Source organism: Oryzias latipes, chromosome 17 (assembly GCF_053564925.1).
Source record: "Oryzias latipes strain Hd-rR chromosome 17, Olatipes_Hd-rR_3.1".
NCBI lineage: Eukaryota > Metazoa > Chordata > Actinopteri > Beloniformes > Adrianichthyidae > Oryzias > Oryzias latipes.
In genome coordinates, this window is record NC_136253.1 from 22514183 (window position 1) to 22531809 (window position 17627).

The 17627-nt window shown below is 38.5% G+C and overlaps 1 protein-coding gene across 1 annotated transcript in view; it reads left to right on the forward strand.

Annotated features, from left to right (window-relative positions):
- The first annotated feature begins 6357 nt into the window (after nucleotides 1–6357).
- The window catches only part of rem2 (RAS (RAD and GEM)-like GTP binding 2), a 46205-nt gene continuing 34935 nt past the window's right edge, over nucleotides 6358–17627 (forward strand). The window contains exons 1-2 of the mRNA XM_023965306.2: nucleotides 6358–6920; nucleotides 13330–13666. Of these exons, the coding sequence (XP_023821074.1) occupies nucleotides 6909–6920; nucleotides 13330–13666 (349 nt within the window). The 5' untranslated portion in view covers nucleotides 6358–6908. The remainder of the gene's footprint in view (nucleotides 6921–13329; nucleotides 13667–17627) is intronic.

Here is a 17627-nt window from a genome sequence, read left to right on the forward strand (position 1 = left end):
ATTGTGTTTACTGATGCTCTGACTTATCCACTGTTGTACTGATTACACACAGGAGTACAGTACAGACCAAAAGTTTGGACACACCACCTTGTTCAAAGAGTTTTCTTTATTTTCATGACTATGAAAATTGTAGATTCACACTGAAGGCATCAAAACTGTGAATTAACACATGTGGAATTATATACATAACATACAAGTGTGAAACAACTGAAAAAATGTCATAGTGTAGGTTCTTCAAAGTAGCCATCTTTTGAATTTATTACTGCTTTGCACACTCTTGGCATTCTCTTGATGAGCTTGAAGAGGTGGTCACCTGAAATGGTCTTCCAACAGTCTTGAAGGAGTTCCCAGAGATGCTTAACACCTCTTGGCCCTTTTACCTTCACTCTGTGGTCAGAGTTAACCCCAAACCATCTTGATTGGGTTCAGGTCCGGTGACCGGGCCAGGTCATCTGACGCAGCACCCCATCACTCTCCTTCTTGGTCAAATAGCCTTTACATAATCTGGAGGTGTGTTTGGGATCATTGTCCTGTTGAAAAGTAAACAATGGTCCAACTAAACGCTAACCGGATGGAATAGCATGCCGCTGCAAGATGCTGTGGTAGCCATGCTGGTTCAGTATGCCTTCAATTTTGAATAAATCCCCAATTCTGTCACCAGCAAAGCACCATCACACCTCCTCCTCCATGCTTCATTGGTGGGAACCAGGCATGTAGAGTCCATCCATTCACCTTTTCTCAGTCGCACAAAGACACGGTGGTTGGAACCAAAAATCTCAAATATGGACTCATCAGAGCACAGATTTCCACTGGTCTAATGTCCATTCCTTGTGTTCTTTAGCCCAAACAAGTCTCTTCTGCTTGTTGCCTTTCTTTAGCAGTGGTTTCCTAGCAGATATTCTACCATGAAGGCCTGATTCACACAGTCTCCTTGTAACAGTTGTTGTAGAGATGTGTCTGCTGCTAGAACTCTGTGTGCCATTGACCTGCTCTCTAATCTGAGCTGCTGTTAACCTGCCATTTCTGAGGCTGGTGACTCGGATGAATTTATCCTCCGTAGCAGAGGTGACTCTTGGTCTTCCTTTCCTGGGGCAGTCCGCATGTGAGCCAGTTTCTTTGTAGCACTTGATGGTTTTTGTGACTGCACTTGGGGACACTTTCAAAGTTTTCCCAATTTTTCCGACTGACTGACCTTCATTTCTTAAAGTAATGATGGCCACTCGTTTTTCTGTACTTGGCTGCTTTTTTCTTGCCATAATACAAATTCTAACAGTCTATTCAGTAGGACTATCAGCTGTGTGTCCACTTGACTTCTGCACAACACAACTGATGGTCCCAACCCCATTTATAAGGCAAGAAATCACACTTATTAAACCTGACAGGGCACACCTGTGAAGTGAAAACCATTTCAGGTGACTATCTCTTGAAGCTCAGCAAGAGAATGCCAAGAATGTGCCAAGCAGTAATCAAATCAAAAGGTGGCTACTTTGAAGAACCTAGAATATGACATATTTTCAGTTGTTTCACACTTGTATGTTATGTATATAATTCCACATGTGTTAATACATAGTTTTGATGCCTTCAGTGTGAATCTACAATTTTCATAGTCATGAAAATAAAGAAAACTCTTTGAATGAAAAGGTGTGTCCAAACTTTTGGTCTGTACTGTATTTGCAATAATGTAAAAATACTGAAAGAAAAGATTATTTTGTAAAAAGAGGGACGTTTTTTTTATTTTGTGTTAAAGCAGACCTAATACTTATGTAATAAGTATTTAATATGCACAAAATGTTAGGCTTTTACGTAGATTTACTTTTTCCTTGCGTGATCTATTCATACTTCTTCTGTTGTTTTAACTTGACCCATCTGTAAAAAAAAAAATTCATGTAAAGGCCACACCTTTTCTCACCTTTTCCACGTATATTCACGTATGATCAATTTCATCCGTGAAATATGCGCAAAATATGCACAAAATGTACATAGTGGCTGTTTCTAATCTTAAAATGATGCCATCCCATTAACTGTCATTAAGCACCACTTTAAAATCCCAGAGGGAGTATTTGTTTAATACAAAGAGCTATAGAGAAGAAAACCATTCTTAGCCAGACTAATACATTAAAAATGATTTTTAATAAAATGCAAGCCTATAAAACTATATCTACCCAAAATAGAAACACATTTGTCTTATATGTATTGAGTATCTATCAATAAAAACACTCATAAAGGAGATAAATGAACCTCTTTGTTGTTTTGTCTTTGTTGTAATGAGGCTATTTATTGTTTTGTTTTTTCCTTTGTGAGACTGAATTCTTGTACCGATGCATTTCTAATGTTTTATTATTGGATTTCACTAATGGCTTTTTTTCTTTGGTTCAAACAGAAACTTGATTCTGTCTCAGATTTTAAATGTTTACCGTTCAAACAGGCAGCAGGCTTTTTTTTCTTATTTAAACTATGTAAAGGCTTTTTCTGTTGCACACACATGAGCTGTTACTTCCTAGTTCTCCTTCTATACTTGAAAAAAATGTCTGAATAGGTTAAAAAGCATACAAAACCAGATATATGACAAACTGCAAGTGGAACTAATAGAATTGGTCCTGAAAGAAAGACTACATGTACATATTTTAATATAAATTTCTCTTAAAAATTATATGTAAATATATATTTATGATTCAACTTTGGTCCTACTGTTGTTGGCAGCATTTTTACTATTAAGTTATGAGTCTAATTAAACTTTCCAGGTTCCTTAAATCAAGCAAGTCTGTTTTGTAAAAACAAGACCACTCACTACTCAAAAATAAAACTTCTGCTTAAAAATATAACGTAAATAAAAAAAATTTAAAAAAGGTATTTAAATAGTGATGTTTCTTAACGCTATAAAATCATTTGTATAATATTTGATACATGCATTACTGAGAGCCATATCTCACTTAGCATGAACCAAACCTTCAATAAAAAACAATTGCATTAAACGTTTTCCATGTTTTCTGCCCTCTAGTTCATAATCCTTCCACTAGGGGCACTAAAAGCACTTTTTCTGCTCATTTCAAAATGGTGGCTTTCGTGAATTTTAAAATCACTTTATGGCAAAAATAACTAATTTATTGTTGATTTTTTTAAATGACTATCTGCTGTATTGAAATAATGCAAAATATGTTGATATTTATAAAAAAGTTTTAATGTGATTTATTTATTTTTAACATCATGTTAATATTTCTAAATCCTAAAACAACATTATTGTGAGAAAAACTTACTAAATCCCCTAACATATCAATTGATACAATCCATTTCTAAGAAAAAAAAGATTTTTGAAAACTTTGTGTTGATTTTATCAAAGCCCACCTTAACAACAAAAAATTGAACTTTTTGTCAACTCTTTAATTTATTGTGCTTCTTAAGGTTAAAATGTGACTCGACAAAATATTCAAGATTTCTTGTCTTAAAACAAGTCGTCACTTCTCACTAAACAGTTAATTTCGTCTTCTATCAAGTATCATGAAATATTGAAACTATAACCTAGAGAAAAATACTTGGTGAGATTTTGCATTTTGTGGTTTTAAAAATAAAACATATTTTTGCCTCTTAAACTAACAGTAGATGCATTTCCATTTCAAAACTTTATCAAAATTTTAGAAATGTTGAAAAAACACAATTTCACTATTACACTTTTTCCATTTAATCATAATTGTGCGAATATACTCAAACGAACTCATGAGACAAGTAGTTCAAAAACATGGATGTGAACAATGATTTACAGCAGATGCATTCAAGTTTTTGCCACAGTGCTAGCGCTCATTATCATTTATCAAAGGAGACTTCTGCGTCTTATTAAGGCCATGGAGCGGCGAGCTCAGTACATGTGGGAGGGGCTATGGATGAAGCCATTTTGGGAAATGGCGGTTGGTGATTTTACAGAGGAGCTATGGATCCAACAATTCCGCATGACACGCTCAACCTTTGATGAGCTGTGTGATGCTATGGGACCTCTTGTGGCGCCCGCTGTGCAGCGCCCAAGGCGGTTCTTCCCAAGAAGAGCATTGGCATCACCATCTATCCGACTCATCAAACTCAAAAAACGTGTTGCAGTTTTCTTGAGATATGTCAATTTTGATACGCCTCTAAAAGCACCTCTTCCAAGAGCAAAAACATTTTTTTGATAAATGTGAGTTTTTTTTTTGAGTGTGTCTTTCCATTAGGGAAATTTATTATCACAAATCCAATTTGCACAATTTCATAGTCAACGGTGACACAATTATTTGTCTAAAAAAATCAAAAGCTCAGTCTTTTCCTTCAGGGATTTTATCTGGTCAATGATAGAAGTCCTAGAACTGAAAGTTCCCACCATGAAACAATTACCTGACGCACATGCTTTGTTGTAACTAACGTGTAAATTAGTCGAAACGAGTACTGATCATTAACACTTTTAAAAGTAGCTTAAATCTTAATTAGGACTAATGATATTTACACAGAACTAACACTAGCTGACTAATGAATGCTTAAGGTAGAATCAATTAAAAAAAAGTATATGTAAATTGCTTAATTCAGTGATTAACTAAATGATCTGCTCCAATAGCCTTCAAACTATTATGATCAAATTCTTGCATAATAACAGCAGTCGTGTTAACAGGACTTCTATCCGGAGGAAACAGCTTCTGAACATTTCTGCCAACATTCCTTTGCCCCTGGACTTTTCTCTTTTTCCTGGAAGGAGAAAGAACTAGAGCACTCTTCTTTGTGCTGGATTCATTTTACTATAAAGATGGTGGATATGAGTTGGGTCTGCGTCCAAATGGCACCAAAATTGAGTGTGTGTCACTGCCAAAGCATCTTGATGTTCATCGGCAGAGTTTGCAAAATGCATGGAGAGAGGAAACTGACACAGAAGAGTAGTTTGAAAGGATGGAAGATGGACAGAAAAAGAGGTTCGAATTTAACAACTTTCTGCTGTTTTATGGTGAAATTGTGCAGGCAGGCAACCATTATACTGTGTTTATATTGCAATGACAAGTGTATCTCCACAGACACAGTAGTGTGTTTTCAGATATATAATGTTAATAGACGTTACTGCTAAATTGGACGGAGCCCTGGACATGACACTAAAAAAGACAAATTGTTTCCTCAAATTAATAACTTGTGGACACAATTTATCATTTTGTGCATTCAAATTAGCTTTTATTGTGCATATGTTAGCATCATGTGTGCACAAAGTAGCATTTTAAGCACATAAATTAGAATTGTGTAGCCAGAAATTAGCATATTGAGGGCACAAATTAGTAGTAGGAATCGAAGACACTAATTTGTGTGCACAGAATGATCTTGTGTGCCCTCAAAATGCTACTTTGTTCCATCAAAATGCTAACAAAATGCTAATTTGAAAAACTAAACTGTGTGCAAAAGTGCCAATGTGTGCCCTCAAAATGTTGACAAAATGCTCATTTAAAGCACTAATTTGTGCCCTCAAACTGCGAATAAAATGCTTTCAAACACTAATTTGTGTGTAAGAAATGCTAATTTGTGCCCTCAAATGCTAATAAAATCGCAATGGTTTGCGAATTTGCAACGCACACTCCGTTCAAAATCTACAACTTCTAATTCCAACATTTTGTCCACGGTACCTTGCTATGGATGCCTGAGAAGTTACAAGACGATCGCTACAAATCCCTTGGAAGAGTTTTTTGTTTTTCAAAATGCAAAATCACTGCCTTTTTCCAAGGTCAAAGCTCAACGACATTTCTGTGGGTCCGTAGGTCGTGTGGCCATCCCATAATGATTTCAAAACTTTTGGGGGATATCCCCAACACGTGTGTTTTGGTTTGGTAACTGTATTTTGAAATCATTTTTTTCGGCCTAACCGCGATTCTCGGCCCATTCATATTTTTACGGAATCACTCGCCGTGATGTCATCATCTTCTGTGGCGTTAAATTTGTGAAAAATTCATTTTCAATTTATCCTAGGTGGGCACATTTTGGTGACTTTTCGAGTATGTGGCGGGGGTCAAATTTTCGCTGAAAGGCGCCGAAATCTGTCGAACTGCGGAAAAAATATGGTCCTTGCAGTCAGTGACTGCTGCTGCGGGCCATAATAAAACTGATTCAAATGTGTATTTTTCATCTTTTCGTTTGTAATGACCTTCCACTCTACTGTTCTCATTTGCCACCCTTCCAAACTCCACCGTCCCCCCCGATCAAATGTTGTAGCTCCGCCACTGGCTGTTTCCCCGTACTACTTCTCGTTCCCCTTCAGAAACCCCCACCAACTGCACACTGTCAATGATGTTTTTCTCTGGCTCCCTCTGGCGGCCGTTCCTATTATTCCCTTACCCCATTTAAAAGCCACAAAGCCTGTTTTGACAAAGATGCCCAGATCCGCATTTGCTTCAGCAGACGGATGTGAGGGATGCTCCTCCGTCCATGAAAGGAACTGCCCCCCTCCCCCCACTGACGAGCCTCCTCATAAGTACTTCCAGTGAGGGAGACACAGACGCAGGTATTAACGGGAGGTGGGGCGGGAAGCGCGGAAACGGCCATCCACCGGGAGGACCTAAAGGGAGCAGACCCATGCGCAACGGTGTCGATGACTTTTTATTTTTTATTTTTTCGCCTACCCCCCCCCCCCCCCCTCCCGCCCCTTTTAACGCAGGTGTAGCTTTTTAATCCACCCCCCGACTCCACCCCCACTCCTACAACCCACCCAAGTCTCGCACGCGCGCTGCATCCTTTCAAACCACCGGGAAGGCATGCTCGAGCTCTGGAGCGTCAGGAACAGGGGCGCGTTGAACGCATCGCGGTGCGTCTCCTTTGTGCGCGGCGTGGCCCCGCCGCTGTGAAGGATCCCCGCTCTGCAGCCCGCACGGATGACCTAAAAGCTTCCAGTCTTCGCTTCACAAACACAGGACTTCACGATCACCATGGCTGACCAGGTAAGGCGACGCGCATTCACGGCGGGTTGACGCGCACCACAGCTGCCACAAAAGCGCACAGAGGGAGGGAATCCTGTCGTTTCCCTGGACTGTACTACACTTTGTTTCACCTCAGTTGCACTCTGGCTGCTAATCACTGCTTTAATTAGAGTATGTTTTTACCCCCCCAGACTTTTTAAGATGTTAAGGTTCTGATCTGCTCGTTGAGTAATATTTGCTATTGACTTCAAGAGTTCAGATGTAAACAAGATAGGTGTAATCATTTTTTTTTCTCAAAATAACTTATTCTGAGCCTTTTGTGGGTCTTTAAACTACACACAACAGTACTGTTTTTATGTGTGTGTATGAGAATAAAACTACCATATTTTCATGTCATATTTGTTGTTTGGCCCAGTTTCTGGACAGAGATTATCCCCCGACACGCTGGCTCTTGTCTGTAGCTGTTGCTACAGACATGTTTAATTGATCAGCTGCTCTGAGTGAGCTAACTCAGCACGTCTGAATGTGTTGTGCGCATGCGCACTATGCATTTGGCCACGCCTCCGGTCTTTACTGAAACCCATTGGCTCTGTCCGAATTCCCTACCTAACCCCTAGCCCCAACTCCTTAAAAAACTATAGTGCGTTACTAGTAGTGTCCTGAGCTTTAAAAGCAATTCAGATACCATACTCGCTATTCTTTTTTCTTTTCTTCAATTAAGTGATGTCATTGATTTCACAAAGTTAAAATCTAATTGATATGAGCGTTCTGCTAAGATTAGTTATTAGTCTTCACTGTCTTCTGAAGTAAAAAAACGATGATTTATTAAAAAAAAATAAATTTAAATAAATTTTTTGGGCAAAAATTGTTCAGACGCAGCAGTGCATTGTGGTCTATATTCACCGATCTGGTGAGCATCGATGCACACTGGTTTTTCGCAGAGACTTGTGGGAAATTTCTAGGACACTGGATTCGGGATGTTCGGACAGTACTAAAAAATGGCGAACGCACTATATATTAACAATAATGCTCAACCTTGTTAATAACAAATAAAAAAACAGACTGATATGGCTACGTTAGCAACCTTAGCATATTAGCAATAATGCTCAACCTTGTTAATAACAAATAAAAAAAAACAGAGTGATATGGCTACATTAGCCACTTTAGCATTTTAGCAATAATGCTCAATCTTGTTTGCAACATAAAAAAAACAAACATCATCTGACACTGTTTCAAGTTAGCAGCGTTAGCGTAGGCACAATAAAACCTAAACTTGTTAACAACTTGTAAAAACACAGACGACATTTTCTTTTTAAAATCGCTTCAACATCAGCAAACACAACCAGAATGAATCCATATTATAAGACGCCCTGGATTATAAGGCACACTGGTGTTTCCTAAAAAAAAAAAAGTTAAGACTTTTGAGTGGACATTATAGTGTGGAAAATGCAATGCATTACTATAGGCTGCAACATAAAATTACATATATTGCAAACAATATGCTTTCATCATAAATTGCTTTACAATTCTGGATTCTACGATGGAAAAAAAACACTTCCTGTTGTTAAGCTAATCATGATAAACAGCAGCACCAACGGATAAACTTTGATTTTTTTTTTTTTTATTTGTAAAGCCAGCAGCGGGAGAAAGTTAGACGAGAAAAAACAGATCTAAAAAAAATAATCCAACCGTTTTAAATCTGAGGCTTTTGTAGCTTGAAAAAAATACATCAAAGCATTTTTAACACAAGCATTTAAATTCAAAGCCTTTTTTTCCTTTGAGATCAAAGAGAGGAAACTACCGAGTCACCTGGGAAATTTAGTGGACGAAAATGAAAAAAAATCACAATTAATTTTCTTTTCTGCGGTCTTTATAACATGTTAGAATCATGGACTTTGCTTTTTGTTCAAAACAACAACAGATTTCATCTCATCTCTTTCCTAGGTAAAAGATCAGCTATGCAAGAATTGAGTTTTTTGTTTTCTTTTAATTGAATATGCTTTCATTGTTTTTTTTGTTTTTTTTCCAATCTTACATTTTAGTCTTTACAAGCGTCTGGACTCTGCAGAGCATGCTGTTAATATGCCAAACGCTGAGCAGATGTTGAATCTTGACTTTTACCCCCAAATTCATTAGTTTCCTAATATCTGACATCATCCTTTTCGTCACCAAAACAGAAACAATGACCGAAATCTCCCAAAGGCCAAAATCTGCCACCAATAAGTCCATCTGATAAATAAATTCCCCTTTCATGCAGTCATCTCTATATCCTCCTTCAGACTTGTACCAAAGTCAGTTTTAAAAATTCAGAGCGTATTATATTTATCATCCTTTTTAGTTTTTTTTCCTCACCAAACATGTTATTTATCTTTTAGTTTTTAGTTGTGTTTTCATGTTTTATTGTTGTTTTTCTCAAATCATTTCTATTAATTTAAATAAAGTTATCTAAGATAACAGCTTTATTTATTTTTTGCTAACATAGTTTTAAAAATGAAAAGAATGTCTTTTTATTTGTTTCACGCAAATATGACGGAGATTTTGGGCCACAATGAAAATTGAAAATAAATGAAAAATTTCCAAGAATAAAGTTGCAAAATCAGAAGAAAAATAGTTGTAATTTCACAAGAATAGAATAGTTAAATTATAAGAAAAAAGTAGTAATTTAACAAAAAAAAAACATGAAATTATGAGGGAAAAAAGGCATAGTTTTACAAAAAAAAAGCTTTAAACTTTGTTCTCTTTCTAACATACTTTGAACAGTAAAAATCATTTTTCTTTTTACTTCTTTTTACACTGATACGACAGAGGATTAGGGCCAAAACTAAATACATTTACTAGAATAAAGTTGCAAAACTATGAGAAAAAAAGTTGTACATTTACGAGAATAAAATTATAAATTTATAAGTTATAAATTGAGAATTTACAAGATTTGAACCACAAATGTATCGGGCAAAGGTCTGTTTACAAAAAAAATAGAAACAACAACAGAAAAGAACCAATATAGTAATTAATCATGAGCGATTACTTCTTCCTTTGGCTACACAAACACGAAAATGCTAAGTCTGTTAGCGAGACAATATAGTTTTATATTGAAAATAATATCCTTATGACAGAGTATTTGGTGCCCCTAAAACTCTGTCATGCACAGATGTTAATGATAGAAATTCTTTAGTTTTCTATTTTCATGAATGTGAAAAAAGACATTTTGCTATTTTGTAACTGAAAATGTCAAGCCCTTCTCTCTGATTGTTCATACATTTTATTTGTCTCCCTTTTTTTTTTTTTCACTATACCATACAGCCTAACGTAGTATCATAATACTCCACCCCTATAGCATTTAACATGCTATAAAAAGACATCCCACTATTTATATAGGATAACACAATGCTTCACTGCACAGCAATGTCTCCTTGTTTTCGATGCCATACCAAACTGGTGCAATGGATGTGACTATGAGGGTTTCTGGTTGAGCTTGAAGTCATGCATGTAGGGTTGATTGGTGATTGTAATCTCACTGTAGGTGTAACCCCGAAGAGCTGTCTCAATGTGTTAGCTTTGTTCTAGACAGGCAACCTGTCCAGAGAAGATCCTGCTTCTCACCCTCCATTAGCGGATGTGGGTTACAGCCTCCCCCAGCAATGTGTCCTAATTCAGTACCTCCCTGTCCTGCATGCTTACTTTCTTTCCGCGTACCTGATTTAAAATCATTAAAACCTGCAACCTAAGACTAGTGGAGCTACACATTAATATTTCATTATATTTGGTTCATAATGTGCTTGCTCAGATACTCATGAACCATGCATAATACCATATTTTATCTTTAATACGTTTCCAAAAATACATAACAACAAACCTTTTTTTTAACCTTTATTTAACCAGGATAAAAAACTAATTGAAATTAAAAATCTCCTTTGCAAGAAACAACAGCACAGTAATAACACACATTTCTCATTTACACTCACACTCAATCAACATAAGAGGCAGTCTTAAATAAAGCATTTGCGGTTTGATAGCTTTGTCTCACATTCATTTAAAATTAATTTTAAAAAAGTCCAGAGAAACCAATTTTTTCAGTTTAAACTCTTTCTGGAGTTCATTCCAAAACTGTGCTGCAGCGAATCTAAAAGCCTTTTTCCCGATCTCTGTGCGCACTCTGGGCACATAGAGCAGGAGCAGGTCCTGAGATAAGGCGGTACCAACCCAAGATACATACAAGATGCGATTTAATGCACTACAAAGAGTAGTATATAGTAGGGGTGCACGGCAAGAGTCGGCGGTACGATACATATTCCGATATTGTACCGAAAGTGTTCATTTTTTTTTTTTGAAGTACGACATAGAAAATCTCTGCCTGAATTTCAGCGTAAAAAAATTGTAAAACTCAGTTTATTTGTTGATCGCAGTGTTAAGCACTGCAATTGTATGACATAGAAAAGTTGCTTTTACTCAAGCAGATTCATAGTGCTTTATATTGGTTATTAAAAGTATATATAGTATATATATAGAGAGAGAGATGGAGATAGATATTGATATGAGAGATGTGGATGATTCAGAAAAGGTCTGAAAGAATTTCAGATGAAATCAAATGGTCAAATGAACCCAAAATATAACTTTTTGGTAAGAACTGTACTCGTCGTGTTTGGAGGAGAAAGAATGCTGAGTTGCATCCAATGAACACCAAACCTACTGTAAAGCTTGGGGGTGGAATTATCATGATTTGGGGCTGTTTTTCAACAAAGGGACCAGTACGACAGATCTTAACCCCATAGAAAATCTTTGGAGGGAGTTGAAAGTCTGTGGTGCCCAGCAACAGCCCTTAAAACATCACTGCTCTAGAGGAGATCTGCATGGAGGAATGGACCAAAATACCAGCAACAGTTTTTGAAAACCTTGTGAAGACTTACAGAAACCATTTGACTGCAGTCATTGTCAACAAAGGGTATATAACAGGTATGGTTTTGACCTGAAGGATATATAACAGTATTGAGTTGAACTTTTTTTATTTTTCACCAAAATTTGTAAATAAATTTTCTAAAAATCAGACAATGTGATATTCTGGATTTTTTTTTCTCATTTGGTTTCTCATATTTGGGGTGTACCTATAATGAAAATTACAGGCCTCTCTCATCTTTTATAAACGGGAGAACTTGCACGATTATAAATAAATAAATAAATAAATATAAAATCTCTGCTACATCGCCATCAATAAAAGCAGATATGGATGCTGTTAAATGACTTGCAACTTGTCAACAGAAGAAAAAAACTGTTAGAAAAGCCCAAATCTGAAATTAGTGCTATTCGCATTTCTAAATTATTGTGACCCTAATTGAAAAAACAAATCAATACATCTGTTGATGCATTATTAGTTGGCTACCCAACACTGTTATCCGCAGAAATGGTAAAGAAAAAGTCTACGCTGTAAAAGAACTAATAATAATCCAGACATTTTATTCAATGCATTAGATTCCTATTTTTGTAGCAGTGGCCTTTTTTTCCCTAGACGTCTGCTTTCATCTCTCTTTTTAACCCTCTCTTTTTTTTTGCTCATTAGTAACCTGATCAAATATTCGTCGTGAGGATTCATTGCCGCTGAGCAGCAATAAAGTATCAAAAGAATTAAAGATATTCAAATTGGAAACCTTCTTTTATATGAGGTTCAGAACAAGTTTGATTTTAGATTAAAGTGTACATCTTTTCTGTTTGTGTCAGCCCTCCTTAATTAAGTGCCAGTGCTGTAGTTGGCGCTGACACAGACAGGCTTGAAGCCACTGATGGCCAGAGGTGCTGCTGGAGCCGGACTAATTGCTCTATTAATATTGATGAGGGTCATCTCTGGTTGACCTGCTGTAGTTGCGCACAGTTCTCTCAGATGAGCTATTGTCCTGGACCAAATCGTCATCACTCTCAACTATTGATTTTCACTATTTGACACCACAGAGTATGGCCACCTTTTTATTGTTTTAAATTCACACTGTACTCTGCGGTACTGCTCATCATCGTCAGTCCTTTAATAGAAAGCTACTCGGCTGTTTCCCCCCCCCCCACAAACGCCGCCTCCTCTTCTTCTCAGATCTTCACCTAATTTACTGTGAGTCCTTATCAACCTGCTGTCTCTTGCGATACTTCAGCACCTTCCTTCTTCTCTTTACCCTCCCCCGCCTCATCCTTCCTACCCCCGTCTGCTCTCTTGTCTCTACTTTGACCCTCATACGTTTTCATCAGCATCTGTCTCTCCTGCTGCCACCTCATTCATCTCACCTCCACTTTTATCACCTCTCTCCTTCTTACACAAAGTGATGGGAGAGCACCAACTCCCCCCAATTTTAAGTGATAACATGTACGAGGGTAGACACTGTTGATCTCATGTACAAGTAGATTTGGAATGCTCCCTTAATATTTTTTTCTGTTATCTGTCTTCCTGTAATTCTAGTACAGTATGTTTCTCACGACGGCGCCGCCGCTCCGGCGAGGGAGCACCCCTCTGCCCGTCAAACACCAGCTACGGAGGGAAGAAGCTGTGTCCGAGGACTGCGACTGGATCCCGGGCATAGAAGAACCTACCACGTTGCCTATCAGTGACACGACGGTGCCTCGGGTTGAGTCTTTCAGCCAGTCGGCGGCATCCCAGCCAGCTTATCAAAGCTCCGGAGGAGCACTGAAGATAGTACTACTGGGACAGAACGGCGTGGGCAAGTCTTCGCTTGCCTTATCCCTGGCCGGACAGTCGGACCGATCCCTCTCTATAGACTCTGAGACACAAGCTTGCGGTAATGACCTCAACATGGGGTTGGGAGATCTGCAAGCTCACACTTTATCCTTAGACCATCCACAGAAAATTGTCATGTTAAAAGAAAAAATTAACTCTAGGTTAGCAGAAACTCTTAAGCTACTTTTAGAACCGCAATGAATAATGTCTCCTCCATGATCAATTTTTCCAATGGTCGGCACTTCCATGGATTAAAAGGGACACCATTCATAATTCAATACCAAGTCCCTGACTGGTAAAAGTTCAGTATCAACAAGTTTTGTATGTAGAGCCTGAGAATGGTGTTAAAAGAATGCGTAGCTACGTGTGGATGCGAGAGAAGTGGTCACTTTAACTTATCGTACAAGCTATGCTGTAGACAGTTAATGTGTGTTTTCGTTTTTTTGTACCAAACCAATATAGGTCCCAAAATATCCAGCAAAAATAAAAAAAATCACTGTAAAAACTGCAACGACAAAAAATGAAAACCCCTCAAAAGAAATTAAGACAAAGGATGTAAGGATGGATATGTAGACATAAAAAAAAAAGATAAATGCAGCCTTCACAGGGCAAAAACTAGTGTCCTGCTTGTGCCTGTCTCAAGTACAGTTAATACACAGTGTAGTTTTAGGAAGAGCATTCAACATAAATCGTAGAAGAAATATCAAATAGATCAAAGCAGAAGACATAGATAGATTAACTGAAATGATGAGCTTCATCCAGTGGGGGTCCCTTGACCAAGACCTTTCACGCTACTGCCTAACTATTTAGCCACAAGGGGGCCCAAGCCTGGGTCTCCCAGGGTTGTGTCAGGACTGGTGTAAATTCCTCTGCCAAACCCCTGAAGAGAATGCCGAAAGGTGAACATGAGAGCGCGTTTTCTTCGATTTTTAGAGGCTTGAAGGGTTATGTCACCCTGTGCTCTTAGCACACCAAGACTTGCTCCCCCCTGATTGTCTACCTGCACCCTATAGAGGGGCTGCCTAAATCTGGGTCTGTGCCAAAGTGAACTCACCAGTCTCTACTTTGGAGAAACATAAAAATACCAGGAAGCAAAGAAAAAAAAGATTTTTCATAGTTTGTTTCTTGTTGGACAATAGTACTAAAATGTACTAAGATTGGAGTGGAGTCAAGAGCTGTTAGTGGTAGTGTACCACAGATTTCACACTAGCGTGAGATGTAAGTAATATTTATGTATAAACTACGTAATCCTCAACCGACTAAATATTTTGAGTGCGTCAAAACCAAATTCACGTAAAAATCCGTCGGCCGAAACCCTCGACGGACATCTGTGCACATCGACAAATGACGAACGCTAGAAGCACTTATGTTAAGCAATTATGTATATCACAAGTTATCACAAAAGACCAAAATTGCATACTATTTCTATTTGATCTGCAGGCTCAAGGTAAATGAACTCCCTTTTTTGGGGTGATCCAATACAATCTCTGCAGGAAAAGAGCCTTTATTTCCCTATGGAGGGAAAGCTAAGTAAATGCTGCTATAAGCAGTCTTTTTCCAACTCCCCTGTGCCTTCTGTCATTCAGTAGACCTCTGTGTTACACAGCTCACTGTGACAGCAATGACACCCAAGGCTGCACCGTACACTTGGGGACCAGGTGGGTTGGCGCCCCATGGGAATGGGGTATTTTTACAGAAACAAATCGTTTTAAGTAAATTGAGTGGTAAAAACTGCACAACGGGCTAAGATTTTGGAATCGACGTATCCCACGATTCTTTGCAAGTTGAAAAGTTTGCACATTTTCAACCGATCAAGCCCCCCCAGCAGCCATTCTCTTCTCCAATAGACAGTGAGGAGGAAGTCTTGTTTTTCCAGACAATTTTCTCAGTTCCAAACTTGTTTGCCAGATTAAATGGAAGACAGAAAAGGGAAGTAAATCACTGAAATTGGTGTGTATACAGCTAGAGCGCGGCTGCCGGCTGAAATAATCAGAAATCCACAGGGTGCGCGGCAAAGTGGGATTAAAAAAATACCCGCCAGCAGGGCTATATCCTTGATCCTGCAGACGGATCAGTCTCCGTTACTAAGAGGTTGCCGCTGCGCATAGACGTCTCACACCAGACAACGCTCCTCATGAACCTCTGAACTTCCTTACAGACTTTGATGCCTGCAACATGAAAAGAAAGAGAAAGTTATTCTAGTAAACTAATCTGCAGTTCTACTCTCATTTTAATTAGTGATTTTTTTTTTTTTTTCCGTAAGGGGAAAAATCATTCCAGTAGAAAGTGTTACATATTGACATTTATTGGATGCATTTAGTTGAGAAACTGCACCGGTTAGGTAATAGCCTAGTTACAACTGCCCTTACAGCTAGATATGTGCTGTCTGCGGGCAAAAAAATAAAGGTAAACCTGTTTGGGACACACATGTAGACCACATTAAATAGCATGGCACGACTCATCATTTATTTATTTATTTATGAAGCACCTTCCACCACCAGTTAAGGATGCCCAAAGTGCTGCACACATGGAGATTAAAACATTGTACAATCATAAAAGAATAAAAAGCATAAAACCAAATTAAAAGAGATTAAAACCAGGCTGATGCTAAAGTGCTGAAATGGAGGAACAATTCTTTTATAAAACTCTTCAAAAGTTTGACCTCTCTAATTGCCGGTGGCGACTGATTCTATGGTTTAGGAGCCAAAAGCGCAAATGCACGGTCCTGCCACCATTTGGTTTTGCGCTGTAAGCCTGTAGGCCGAAACATTTCATGCCCTTTTCTTTATAGGCATGTTCCAAGTGACAGGTCATAGCAAGGACTTATACAGTATGTCAGGGTGTGGTAGGGGAAACACAGGCATGTCGTACAAACCTTTCCTTTTTTTTTGGCCCTACCCAAATCTTGCAGATGGCTGTATCTAGTCGTAAGGGCAGTTTTGACTACTGCTTTACTAACCCCCTAGTATTTGGTGTAAGACACTATCAACCATACAACATGGGTGCGTGCAGCATAGTCTTATGAATACTTCACGGTATGTTTACCACACGCAGGACCATCACATGTTCCATTTTCGACGACTCAAGGGAACTGCAAGACAAACTTACACACTGAAGCTACGGACACAACGAGAACAGGCTTCAAGAATCCTGGTGTTCCCACCGGACTGTCACTACCCGATACTAGCACATGTCTGCCACCCACAGTTGGAACAGGCTGGGTGGGAAATGTCAAAGCGGTGCAAATCTTGCTCCAGGCTTTTCATTTCACAGCTCTACTCTGATATATGAAAAACCAGGTGTCATGGAATTCCAGCCGGACACAAACTGCAATTATTAATTCATGATTGAAGTTCAGACGGCCGGTACTTCGGTGAATTAAAGGGTATGCCATCCAGATGTCACTACCCGGTTTAACTTTCAACGCCCGCTCAATGGCCACGCCTGAAAGCTATCTTTAAAATGTCTGTAGCCATGTCTGAACGCAAAAGCTCGAAGTGCGCATTTACATAGACTTTTTATTAGAAGTGGTGTCTTGAACGCGCCTGACTAAGGGCAGTGTGAACACGGCTTGAGATCGGCCTTGACCTGGCCGCTCCTCTCTAGGACCCCTCACAGGACCAGGCAACCCTAAAAACTAGGTGCACCAGCACAGTTGTATGTAACCATACGTTTAGATGTCTTTGTTTGATAAAACAATTTGGGTTGTAACCTAATATACTCAAAACCATCCAAAAAGTTATCCGGGATTTAAAATATTGTGACCTCTCAGAACAGTCCCGTAAATGTTTTAGGGTTTTAACAATTGATGACTTGAAGTACACATAGTTTTGCTCTTTTGGAAGGGATAAACGTTTTTCAGGGAATTAAAAGTTGAAATTTTGAGTGCTCTACCTTGGTATTCTTACAGTGCTCCCATACTGCAGGGGTACAAATAATTCGGGGTAGTACTGCATAAATAGATTTCGAAAAATGCATAATTCTTGCCATTTCTAGAGTATAGACCAAAAGCCACCACTTAG